The sequence below is a fragment of the Schistocerca serialis genome, chromosome 2, assembly GCF_023864345.2.
Source record: "Schistocerca serialis cubense isolate TAMUIC-IGC-003099 chromosome 2, iqSchSeri2.2, whole genome shotgun sequence".
NCBI classification, from domain to species: Eukaryota; Metazoa; Arthropoda; class Insecta; order Orthoptera; family Acrididae; genus Schistocerca; species Schistocerca serialis.
In genome coordinates, this window is record NC_064639.1 from 862,184,086 (window position 1) to 862,198,179 (window position 14,094).

Genomic DNA, 14,094 nt, shown 5'->3' on the forward strand with positions numbered 1-14,094 from the left:
TATGTGCATGTGGACTTTTCAGACTTCGTACAGCTCAGAATAAGGCTTGTTAGTAAGTGGTGTATTCAAGCTTACCGTAATATGGAGAAATTTTATGCACATCAGACTTTCATTTAACTATTCTTAATCTTCCACTGACAAAACAATTTCTAGTGCGACTTGTGGTTGCTAAGTGTGAAGTTGATTTTTCTATAGCTTCTTCCGGATGGGAACTGCATTTCACTGAGTTCAAGGAGGTGTGCATGTTAGAAGCGACTCACCACAAACTGAGTGGAACTTTATTCGCAGCAGCACGGTACAGCGCCGCTGCAAGTGGAAGCTGACACTATGGTGGTCGTGGGCCGATGGGTCCTTGATCTGATCCAATGACCAGCACATTCCAAAGCTGGTTTGTCTTGCTACTGCTGGCAATAATGTCACATATGCCACTATGCTTAATTGCACCTGCTTTCGTTTGCCAGCGGAGAACCCACCGGCACGAGGGCGGTGGAGTCTGGCGGGCGCCGTGCTGTTGCGATGCTCAAGTGCACTGCAGCAGGAGCTTTCTCTCTGTTATCGAGCTCTCTAACCTAGGCATGTGCCGTTGCACATCTGCAAAATATCTAGTCCAGTACCACGTCGTAATCGACCGGAAAACTGAAGGACAGGTGTCTCCAGTATTTAAGAAGGGCAAAACAATGGTCAAACCTATATTTACATAGTGTAAGTGATTTGAGGAAGTTTCCCACTTCATCTAACTGCGATGAAATTACATTAGGTGTTCCACAGGGTTTTACATGGGTCCGTTCTGTTCTTGATATATGTCAATGACCTCCCTTCTTATCTGAAACAAGAAGCTAATCTGACACTGTTTGCTGATGATACAAGCATCATTATTAAAACAGGAAAAGACACTCCAATAGAAAATGATTGAAATAACGTCTTTGGGGAAGTTACTAATTGGTTTTCTGGGAATGGGCTTGCTCTCAACTTTGAAAACATAGAGTACGTCCAATTTTCTACTGAGTTCCTACAATAAATATAACAAATCAACTTAGTGAGTAGCTAGGATAGAGCATACCAAGTTTTGGGTCTACATATAGATGGGAATCTTAACTGGAAAATAGATATTTTGGGTCTTCAGCAGCGACTAGGTTCAGCAACCTTTGCATATAGAATAGTTCCTAATTTTGAGGATACAGAAATTATCAACCTAACATACTTTGGATACTTTCACTCTCTGATGTCCTACGGAATAATATTTTGGGGCAGCTCAACAATAAGGCAGAAAGTATTCATTGCTCAAAAGAAAGTGGTTGGAATAATGTGTGAGTGTCACAGTCGCCCGTTTTGTAGGCATCTCTTCCAAAGTTTATGAATTCTTACAGCAGCCTCACGGTACGTGTACTCGGTAATAAAATTTGTTCCGTACAACATGGACCAGTTTATAAACAACAATGACATCAAAAATGGCTCTGAGCACTATGGGACTTAACTTCTGAGGTCATCAGTCCCATAGAACTTAGAACTACTTAAACCTAACTAACCTAAGGACATCACACACATCCATGCCCGAGGCAGGATTCGAACCTGCGAACGTAGCGGTCACGCGGTTCCAGACTGAAGCACCTAGAACCGCTCGGCCACACCGGCCGGCAACAGTGACATCCACGATTATAATACCAGAAGAAAGAAAGACTTACACTACTCTCTACTTAACCTATCTTTGGCACATAAAGGGATAAAATATGCTGCTGTAAAACTTTTCGATGAATCACCAGAAGAAATAAGATGTTTGACAGACAGCAGTTATAGTTTTAAAAATAAACTGAAATCATATCTCCTTGACAACTCTTTCTATAGTGAAGATGAATTCTTGAATAGAAATAAATAGATCTATAGGTATAATACATGCATCGTTTTGTGCCATTTAAGGATATGAGGCAGGTAACAAATTTTTAAACTTCAAAAACAAAAAAACAAAAAAGCAAATAAAAAACATTCATTCATTTGTGCATTTCTTATATACTTTACATGTGCCACATCATAACGGTTACCATGATATTGATCAATGGAACGCGTAACAACATTTGAAAAATCACATAACAAGTTTAACGTTGGTTTGCTGCATAATTCTTGAGCATATTCAAACTCGAATATAACAAATTTTATTGAAGGGGAAAAACGCTTGCATCCGAAAATAAAGAAGTATATACAAGGTATCGATCGTACGAAACACATCGAGCTTTTCTCTCATGATATCCTGCAAACCGTGGCTGAAGAGCAGAGGGCAGATTCTGCATTCCAACATTTCCAGAAAGTTTTGGACACACCGCCACATTGCAGGTAGCCAATGAAGGTCCGAGCATATCGAATAAGTTATCAGATATCTAAGTGGCTGAAAGAGCTTTTAAACAGCAAAACCTAGTATATTTTCTTGATTGGCGAGTGTTCGTCAGAGACAAAGCTATCGTACGATAGTCCGGTCTTTTTCTCTGTACACAGAAACGACCTGACAGGCAGGGCGAACAGCTGTCTGCGACTGCTGATGCCGCGTTACCGTGCAGCGGTTGTGTCGCTGTAGAGCCACGGCGGGAGGATCCAGGGTGACGTCGACAAAACTCCTATTCTGGTCGATTAGTGGCAGCTTCCCCTAAATGCGGAAAAACTGAAGCTAATGCAGATGCATAGGATAAACAACCCTGTAACCTTCGAATATTGTATCAGTCGTCTGCTGCCTGACAGTATCACTTCTTTTAACGTTGAAAAGCTACGTGAAACAGGCCGAGCGCTTAAGGTCAATTGCTGATAAATCCTCTTCAAAAATCAGTTTTCTGTTTTTCAACTTATATCAACTTTTAGACCTTTTAAGCAATAATTGGATATCGGGACTTTGTTTAGAAGGAGATTTAAACATCTCTCAGTATGCAGCCACAACCATGTTTCCGGTGCTTTGACATATGAAATTACACTCCCAATTAAGAACGATGTGCTATACAACTGTTTGTCGTGTTGGCAGCCAGCCAGGAAACACGCTATGTGATGCCTATATATTTTCCCTTGTGGTTTCGAGTGTTGTTTTGCTTGTAAGCTTTTCTGTAGTTTCACTTTTCGCTAGTTTGTCATTCTCGAAAGTAATTATACCTGAAAAACGATTTTGGTACTGAAAAATTTATGTTTTACGGCAATCGGTTTATTTTGCCAGGAAGTATAGATTGTGGAAAATTATTTATAAAACAACAGCATGTTAGGTGGACTCCATCAGATGTGGATACGGGAAAGAACTTGAAACTGGTGAAGTTGGTGTTCACCATCACTCCCTGCCATTTGCAGTGATAGAAGCAATTAACCCCAGAAACATTGATCTAAGTAACAGTAAACTATTGTCACGACGCTTTTTTAAGAGTTTTATATGGCAACGCCTGCCAAAAACAATGTTTATTGCATTCAAGACTGTGAGATTAGGTGTGTTAGATGCTGGAATTAAGTTTACTGATGGGGTAGTTAGCAGATGTGATTTTCTAGTTTTGCTAGGAATGTCTTCTGGGTTCAATAGGAGACAGTCACTGGCAGCAATTGATTCCATGAGAGTGGCCAAAGTTGACAGTTCGGTCCTAGAGGCCAGAGTGACAAGGACAAACAAGGAAAGTAAGAGAGAAGGTGATGACGTGTAAACGAACAAGACTATGGGACTGGAATGTATCAGGAACTACAGAGGTGAGTTATAGATCATAAGTATCTTTCAAGTGAATTTCCCGAGGCTTAAATTTTATCAGCCACACGTTTTGTGCACAAAAAATCTGTCTGAAACTATTGCGATGTCTTAGGAGACTATTTGGAGAAAATTGGGCTACACACACTAACGTGCTACCAACAGGAAGGAAAGTACACAGTGATTAGTTATAGAAACTAACGTTAATTTTGATTTTCATATGAAAATATTTATAGAATAAAAACTTCTGCCTGAAATAACATGATAGTAGTCTGTCTTTTAGATAAACATATCGTAAATTTTTACTTACAGTTTCAAGCGTGTAAGTAAGATGTTCAATGCATAGCTTCGAAGTGTGGGGCGACAAATAAGAAATTAAATTTACTTATTCTCGCAAACAGCACTGCTGTTAAGTCAGTGTAAGAACTAAAGTGATCAACTGTATATCAAAATATCCACTAAGTAACCGTCGTACTGTCCTACGGTTTGTATCCTACTAACATGTAAGAATTCCAATGAGTAAACTTTACAAGAGAAATCGAATCAGGAAACAATATTACAATAATTACAAGACGACCGGACCTGCAGCCCGTCCGTTATCGGGTGAAACACTGGTGTTTTACTACCCCGCTGGACAGGGTTTCTCTTATTGAATGCCTTTTTGCAACACACGAAAACTATATAAGGACCACTGGTGACAAGAGTGATTCAGTTACTCAAAACAGATGACGTAACTTTTAGTTTGAAAGCTGCATGTGGAGAGGTTCAGGGTTAAGACGCGCACCTGTGCTTGAAAGTTAAACAGATTAGGAAACAATATGACGATGATAAGGCTTACTTCAAAGCAACCAACCTCTTAATTTTAGTCGATAACTAAGGTGCGACTGGATCCAACCCCGTCCCTTTTGCCAATCTTATTTTGACTAAAGCCCTGATGACACTTGGCTCTTAATATTTTCAAAGTTAACTGCTTGTCAGTTATTAAGACCGCTCTGAAGGAACGTCTTAAGACTTTACTCGTGAACACTTACTACAAGAGAACTCACTCGGCGGAACCACAAGATCCAGCTAAAAATACACCAATAAACACAGAAGTGTATAGCATAGCACAACAGTTTGTTCGGATTACGGCTATTGCAATTACAATCAAAGAATTGAAACGGTTAACATCTAAATTTAACCACAAGACCGCTGTTTTGTTTAACGGCAACCTGTGCCTTAGTACAACTGTTCCGGCTGTATTTACGACCAGGATCTGATTCATTACAATATTAATGATCGGGTGCAAACCAGGCAATATAATAGCGGGACAAAATTTCAAACGGCAACTAGTGTCTTAGTACAATACTACAGCCTATATTTACCACCAAAGAGCCGACCGAGTAAAACTCTGAGGTTCGGGTACAAACCAGAAAATAGTTAGGAGGGTAGGTAGACAATGACACAAATCACCACGTTGATTAGAGAATGTTACTCCCCTTCATCATCAAGCAGCTCCATGCATCCACGGTGCGTCGCGGCGGTTACTGAGCGGTGCCGAAAAAAGCCAGGTAGAAGAGGGCAGCCAGACCACGAGAGGTCTTCCGACTTGAATGTGGCCAACCAACTGACTGGATGTCGGCCTGCTGTTTGCAGCTGACGCTGACCTGGTAAAGTACTCCGGTACACCTTCTAAGGACACAGCCCACAGATACCAACTCTTCCTGTAAGATATTGGCAATGGGGCCGCAAAAGGGATAGTCGATACTATCTTTGAGCCTGTGGCGCCAGACAGAACAGTCTACTAACTCAATGGCGTGACGGCTGAAACTTTATAAAAATTGTTAGTATTTTTCCAAAAAATTCACAGGAAAGTTACCTTAAAGTAGTTTCTGGGGAAGACGAATAGTCTATTTAGTTTTCCTGGGGGAGTTTCAATGAAATTAGCTCATTTCAATTGGGGATGGAACAGGAAAGGGATGAAGGAAAACGTTTGCAAGGAACCCTCCTCCACGCACCGTACGGTGGATTGCTGAATACGTATGTGGATGACGATAGATATAGGTACGCCCAATCTCTTACAAAAAAATTTATTTTGTCCTTCCTTATGTCAGTCATACCTACAAACACCTTGCATGTACTGACACTGTATGATGTAATTTGGTGTGATGTGATGTGCAGGAAGAAGGCACTCGAGAAAGCCAAGTCGATGGTCGCCCACATCGCCTACCCAGACGAGCTACTGGACGACAGGAAGCTGGACCACTTCTACGAGAAGGTAAGCAGCAACGAGTCCGTTTACAATATGCCAGAGCGCAAACTGACACGCCGTTGTGCACTACCCTTTGAACTTTTCAACTAATCTCTATACCTCTCACTGTCCTAGAGGTCCAAAACACGAGAGTAAGGCTCTAAAGAAATACAGTTCGCCGGCCAGAGTGGCCGAGCGGTTCTAGGCGCTACAGTCTGGAACCGCGAGGCCGCGACGGTCGCAGGTTCGAATCCTGCCTCGGGTAGGAATGTGTGTGATGTCCTTAGGTTAGTTAGGTTTAAGTAGTTCTAAGTTCTAAGGGACTGACGACCTCCGATGTTAAGTCCCATAGTGCTCAGAGCCATTTTGAAATACAGTTCAATTTCAGATTTCAAGGAGATAGGTCTACATTAGGTGTATTCAAACAATAATAAATATTATACACTTATGCCAAACCATTGTCCTATCCCCGCACCATTTCTTGAAGTCGATCTTTCCGACAGCATTTAGCTGTCTCAGCGGCGCTTTGTTAATCTAGTCTATGTCTTGCGTAGCGACAGCCCTTTAAGACTGGTCATGTATGGCAAATATGGAGATTGTGGCATCATTACACCTTGTTTTTTACCAGAACTTCACGAACAAGCAAACTAACTGTGAGCAGGTGACTTACTGTCGTGCAAAACCCATGAATAGTTTCGACACAAATACCTGTGATTTTTTTGGATTCATTCACGCTTATGTCGTTAAAGTTATCGGCAGTACTACATATCGTTAGACACTATGGCACGAACTCGTGTTGTACTTTGACATAAAAATCCAAGAACACATCGGGCATAACCTTCACATCTGACTGCACTTGTCGAAGCTTTTTCGTTCTTAGTGACACAGAATGCGTCATCTCTGTAAACACGTTTTGTCACCTGTTATGACACGTTACAGTAGTTCAGACTTGTAGTTGACTACATATAACTACTTCTGAGCAACTTGCATTCGCTGCGCTTTTTGTTCGAAATTCAATATTTTTGTAATATAATCAGTTCATTCACTTTTTGCACAGTTTCATCAGTTGATAATGTGCTGCGGAATCGAAAGCTGTCGTCATATTTAAAGTCTTGACAGCCTTCTTCGAAACGAGTATACATAATATTTAATGTGTCTCACGATTTGCAGCATTTATTCGGTTCTTGTAGCAGCAGGAAGGTAATGAGGATTCTGGGAAAAGTATGACCTTTAGCCTTTGCGATGTCAACATTAAGGGGCAGGGATCAGTTCCCTTTGAACTTTGATCTTGCCTTGACTAATGCTGTAGTCATGCTCCTAGTTTCCTCTTCTTTGCCATCTCCCCACCCCTCCTTCGCCTATCCATTACAAACCAATCACTGTGAAGTACACTGCACAGCAGAATTAACAAGTTACTTTTTTTAAACCCGGAAATATTCTTCCACTGTGATGCATGAGTCTCAAATTGTGTTCAAAGGTATGTACAGACTACCTCCTTGGTGATGGAAAAGCGTGGCGTCCTGCGACGGACCCTAGAGATCGAAGACGCTTCAAACAACAACGTGTCGACATCTGCGATAAAAGAGCTAGAGCTCAGACGCTCATGTAACGTGTAAAATGGGTTGACGATGTCCCACTGTCACGAAATTTCCCCACATTGCTGGCCAACGCCGCCGTGGACGTGTCACACGGTGGAAGGTCGCCACAGCCCCTCTTACGCACATTCACCCATTATTTTGACGACTCTGCGATGGAGTTACAGGATCGTGATGCCCAGCCTTCAAATCACGCAGTTTTCTCATGTGACCCGGGTTCGAATCCCGCCGCTACTTAAGTTTTGTTTAATAATCAGCATTGGTGGCCTAAGACTTCAGGCATAAGAAGTCACCCCATTCTGCCGACGGCATTGACAATGAAGGAGGAGGAGCAGACAGAGGTTCAGGGCACTCTCTTGTCCTAGGGGTGGGAAACTGCCCCTAAAGGTGGAAGAATCAGCATCGATAACGGCATGAGGATGCAGAAGGCAATGGAAACCACTGCATTAAAGACACGTAACGTGTATTCACAGGACATGTGGCCTGTAATCGAAGAACTGTCATGATGATCTCTTCATTGGCAAAAGATTCCGGAGTAGTCCCCCATTCGGATCTCCGGGAGGGGACTACTATGGGAGAGGTTACCATGAGAAAAATACTGAATAATCAACGAAATGATAACGTTTCACGAGTCGTGGCGTGGAATGTCAGAAGCCTGAATGTGGTAAGGAAACTAGAAAATCTGAAAAGGGAAATGCAAGGGCTCAATCTAGATACAGAAGAGGTCAGTGAAGTGAATTGGAAAGAAGACGAGGATTTCTGGCCAAACGAGTAGAGGGTATAAAGGGATTAGGATTCGTTATGAATACGAAGGTAGGGGAAGGGAGAGAGTGTGTTACTGTGAACAGTACAGTGACAGGGTGGTTTTTATCATAATCGACAGCAAACCAGCACAGACAACGATAGTTCAGGTATACATGCCGACGTCGCAAGCTGAAGATGAAGAGATAGAGGACGTATATGAGGATACTAAAAGGGTAATACAGTATGTAAATGGGGATGAAAATATAATAGTCATGGGAGACTGGAATGCTGTTTTATGGGAAGGAGTAGGGAAAAAGTTTACAGGAGAATAGAGGCTTGGGACAAGGAATGAGAGAGGAGGAAAGATAATTGAGTTCTGCAACACGTTTCAGCTGCTAACAGCGAATAATCTGTTTAAGAATCACAAGAGGAGTAGGTATACTTGAAAAAGACCGGGTGATAAGGCAAGATTTCTGTTAGATTACATCATGGTGAGATAGAGATTTCGAAATCAGATAGTAAATTGTAAGGTGTACCCAGGAGCAGATCTAGGCTCAGATCACAATATAGTAATGATGAGGAGTAGGCTGAAGTTTGCGGCATTAGCCAGGATGAATCAATACGCAAAGAAGTACTAAGGAATGACGAGATACGATTGAAGTTCTCTAAGGTTATAGATACACCAACAAGGAACAGCTCAGTAGGCAGTTGAAGAGGAATGGACATCTCTAAAACGGGCCACCACAGAATTTGAGAAGGTAAACGTAAGTACAAAGAAGGTAACTGCGAAGAAACCATGGGTAACGGAAGAAATGCTTCAATTGATCGATGAAAGGAGGAAGTACTAAAATGCTCCGGGAAACTGAGGAATACAGAAATACAAGTTGCTAAGGAATGAAATAAACAGGAAGTACAGGGAAGCTAAGACGGAATGGCTGCAGGAAAAATGTGGAGACATTGAAAAAGAAATGACTGTCGGAAGGACAAACTCCGCTTACAGGAAAGTCAAAACAATTTCCGTGACATTGAAAGCAATGGTGATAACATTAAGAGTGAAACGGGAATTCGACTATTAAATGCAGAGGAGAGAGCGGATAGGTGGAAAGAATACACGGAGAGCCTCTATGACGGGCAAGATTTGTCTGATGTGACAGAAGAAACAGGAGTCGATTTATCGGGTCATGTACACTATGTACAACAGACAAGAGGCAATAAAAAGAGTGGGCAACCAAGAACGAAGTGCTGGTATTAAATAGGGGGTAAGACAAGGATATAGCCTGTCGCCCCTACTGTTCAATCTGTACATCGAGGAAACAATGATGGAAATAAAAGAAAGATTCAGGAGTGAAATTAAAATTGAAGTTGAAACGGTATCAGTGATACATTCACTGATCATTTTGCTATCTTGAGTGCAAGTGATGAAGAATTATATGATCTGCTGAACGGAATGATCTGCCTAATGAGTGCAGAGTGTGGATTGAGAGTAAATCGAAGAAAGACGAAGCTAATGAGTAGTAGTAGAAATGAGTACAGCAAGCCACTTAACATCAGGAATGATGGTCACAAAATAGATGAAGTTAAGGAATTCTGCTACCTAGGCAGTACAATGACGAGTGATGGGCGGAGCAAGGAGGACATCAAAAGCATACAAGTAATGGTAAAAATGGCATTCCTGGCCAACAGATGTCTATTAATAGCAAATATCGGCCTTTATTTCAGGAAGAAATTTCTGAGAATGTACGTTTGGAGTACAGCATTGTATGGTAGTGAAACATGGACTGTCGGGAAACCGGAACAGAAGAGAATCGAAGAATTTGAGATGTGGTGCTATAGGCGAATGTTGAAAATTAGGTGGACTGATAAGGTAAGGAATGAGGTTCTGCGCAGAATCGGGGAGGAAAGGAACATTTGGAAAACACTGATAAGGAGTAGGGACAGGATGATAGGGCATGTGTTAAGACATGAGTGAATGACTTCCATGGTACTAGAGGGAACTGTAAAGGGCAAAAACTGTAGAAGAAGTCAGAGATTTTCATGCATCCAGCAAATAATTGAGTACGTAGGTTGCAATTTCTAGGCTGAGATGAAGAGGTTCACATTAGAGAGGGTGGCGGGCCGCATCAGACAAAACAGAAGACTGATGACTAAAAAAGAAAAGAGCCGAGGAAAACATTTCAGATACACCGCCGCTCAGAATCGACACGAAAATGTCTCAAGGGGTGGCAAAAATGGCGTCAATGAAACCACCGCTTTTCTTGGGACGTTGATTTGCACACATTTAGCGGTCGAAAACGACCGTTTGAAGTGCAGTGAGCAACAATAAGGCATTCTTCACGTTCGTAGGTGTTGCTGACGTCTCCCTGACTGTTCTACCCTTGTCTCCTTCTATGTAGCAATCGTGCGCTAGCAACCACACTGAACATGATTTCACTCCTCTGGAATGCAGTGCGACAGCTATGTTTGCTCTTGTGTACAAGGTGGAACCACTAAGGACCGTTCAAATCCACCGAACGGAATTTGAAGGTGATCCGAAGCAGCGCAGGATCCTTATGCTTTTTCAGTTCTCCTTTTTCAAGCCGTCATGTAGTGCGAGCACGAAACTGCTGCGGCTAAGACCCCCATTTCGGCAATGTCCTCGGTGGCACCCCGCCCCCCCCCCCCCCCCGACCACCACATTCATGTATCAAGTTAATACCATACCATGACTGTCTGGTGAGAAAGGGGACGGGTAGGCTTTTCATAAAACAGGTCCGTAGACGCTTGCAAAAATAACGAAATAACCATGCTAAATTTAAACGAACGCGAAAGCTCCAAGGTTGGTGATATTTTACAAAAGCACCAAATTTAGCTCGGACTTCAATGCATGCTTATAACGTTTTCACAACGAAACGTTTTCTGGAAACACAGCGGTAAGACACAATGCCCTCTCTCTGCGATAACAGTGGAAGTACTATCCATGACTGCACTGCTAAAGCAGAGTTACTAAACAGTCTTCCGAAATTCCTTCATCAAAGAAGGCGAAGCAAATAATTCAGAATTCGAATCAAGAACAGCTGTCAACATCATTAACTTAGAAGTAGATATTATCAGAGTAGTGAACCAACTGGAATTACTTAATAAAAGCAAGGCTTCAGGTCCAGATTGTATACCATTTAGGTAGGTTTCAGAGTCTGCTGATGCAATGGCTCCATACGTAACAACCATACACAACCACTCGCTCGACGAAAGATCCGTACCCAGAGACTGGAGAGTTGTACAGGTCACGCCTAAATTCAAGAAAGGCAGTAGGAGTAATCCACTAAATTTATTGATGCAATAATTTACCAACAGCCGTATGTATTGTAGAAATTTATTTTATGAACCTGTTATGTGCTACCCGTTTCGCCATTACATTGATGCCATCTTCAGGCCCCTGTACAACGAGTGGAACAAATGTACTATTATAAAAATATAGAAATACGTTAACAATTGACAGGTATCATGTTAACTATGTAAGTGGCTCAAAAGAACATATTGTATATCATTAAAAGTACATGTGATATTAGGGCAAATATGTTTCTGCCACTGTCATGTTAATAGTTTTCACTGTTTTACTCTAATATAGCATAATAGATGAACATATGTATACGCTATTATTCGTAAATCCGTACCACACAATTGTAATAGGCCATGCAACACAACAATCAAATGTACTGCATTCAATCATATGCCCACTGGAAGAATATTTTTTTAAATAATTAACTGATATAAATAAATAATAAAATAAAATACAATAAAGTGTGACATAATCATGTCAGGATACATAAGTTACGTATGTGTAGCGTAGGTCGTGTTGTGTGGTACGATAAATAGCTGCCATAATGTTAACGATAAGCATAAAAAAGTTTGTCTTAAAACCCAATTGCATTCACGAATTAAACCAATACAATCGTACTATAAAAATCAAACAACTGGTCCCGTGGGTACTACATTAGAACCCCTATGTAAGACCCCTTCGCACTATACTGATTGGATTAATGCAATGACAGTAGCTGCCTCATATAGTCATAGTGACAAAGAAGATTCTCGAACTCTGTATATCAAAAAATGTCTACCTCCCTACATATAAGTCCTATACAATTATGTAGCTTTATTCCAAGTGGAATCGAACGAATAAAAAGGAGAAAAAGAAAAATATAGGAGGCCACCTATAAGTCCGAAGATAAACCTCAAAATGAAAGGTATACCATCCCTGATTAAGGATACCACCTACAACCATGTCAAACCAATCTCAAGGTTGCATTAAGGCCGAGTGTAGGATCTTAAGTACATCATCCAGTGTCATATTCTGTCTAATGACCTTAGTGAGTTGGGAACTGTCTGCATGGGTCTAAATGTCACAGTACCTAAAGCCTTTTCAAAATATTTAACTAGCTAAAATCAAACAATAACCAATTTATACCCATCAGCTAAATGTCAAGGAAACGCAATGTTACATCAAGTAAAAATTGGTTAATTGGCAATTCAAGAGTGCAACAACAACAGATCAACATTACAATAATCCAAAGGGGTTAGAAAATGATGTTGAACACATTTGCAAGTTATGAAAGTGGACAACCTCCACAGGAGAGGAAAAAATGTATTGACCCAAATGTGACATATTGGCAAATATCAAAATAGCATCTAAGTATAGTACGCAAAATTCCAAAGTGCAATATTAGAGACCTTCTGATCATCAGTATTCAAGTATTGTAAGTATCTCATTTGAAGATGCATGGCAACATTGACCTAACAATATCAATGAGAGTATAATTTTGCTGGTACACCACTGATGACCTGGACCAACAAGTTAAAAATATAAGTCACTGCCTTTTTATGCATAATGATATCATTAAATCTTGACAGGGTTACACCTATAGCGCTGTGTTGTAAACTGTATCATCCATCCTAAGTACCAGCTCCCCCCCCATGAACCATGGACCTTGCCGTTGGTGGGGAGGCTTGCGTGCCTCAGCGATACAGATAGCCGTACCGTAGGTGCAACCACAACGGAGGGGTATCTGTTGAGAGGCCAGACAAACGTGTGGTTCCTGAAGAGGGGCAGCAGCCTTTTCAGTAGTTGCAAGGGCAACAGTCTGGATGATTGACTGATGTGGCCTTGTAAAAATAACCAAAACGGCCTTGCTGTGCTGGTACTGCGAACGGCTGAAAGCAAGGGGAAACTACAGCCGTAATTTTTCCCGAGGGCATGCAGCTTTACTGTATGATTACATGATGATGGCGTCCTCTTGGGTAAAATATTCCGGAGGTAAAATAGTCCCCCATTCGGATCTCCGGGCGGGGACTACTCAAGAGGATGTCGTTATCAGGAGAAAGAAAACTGGCGTTCTACGGATTGGAGCGTGGAATGTCAGATCCCTTAATCGGACAGATAGGTTAGAAAATTTAAAAAGGGAAATGGATAGGTTGAAGTTAGATATAGTGGGAATTATTGAAGTTCGGTGGCAGGAGGAACAAGACTTCTGGTCAGGTGACTACAGGGTTATAAACACAAAATCAAATAGGGGTAATGCAGGAGTAGGTTTAATAATGAATAGGAAAATAGGAATGCGGGTAAGCTACTACAAACAGCATAGTGAACGCATTATTGTGGCCAAGATAGATACGAAGCCCACACCTACTACAGTAGTACAAGTTTATATGCCAACTAACTCTGCAGATGATGAAGAAATTGAAGAAATGTATGATGAAATAAAAGAAATTATTCAGATTGTGAAGGGAGACGAAAATTTAATAGTCATGGGTGACTGGAATTCGAGTGTAGGAAAAGGGAGAGAAGGAAACATAGTAGGTGA

General features: G+C 41.4%; 1 protein-coding gene across 1 annotated transcript in view; it reads left to right on the top strand.

Moving 5' to 3' along the window:
- The window catches only part of LOC126458165 (neprilysin-2-like), a 206,197-nt gene that overhangs the window by 128,053 nt on the left and 64,050 nt on the right, over nt 1–14,094 (top strand). The window contains exon 10 of the mRNA XM_050095033.1: nt 5,852–5,948. Coding sequence (XP_049950990.1) covers nt 5,852–5,948 — 97 coding nt within the window. The remainder of the gene's footprint in view (nt 1–5,851; nt 5,949–14,094) is intronic.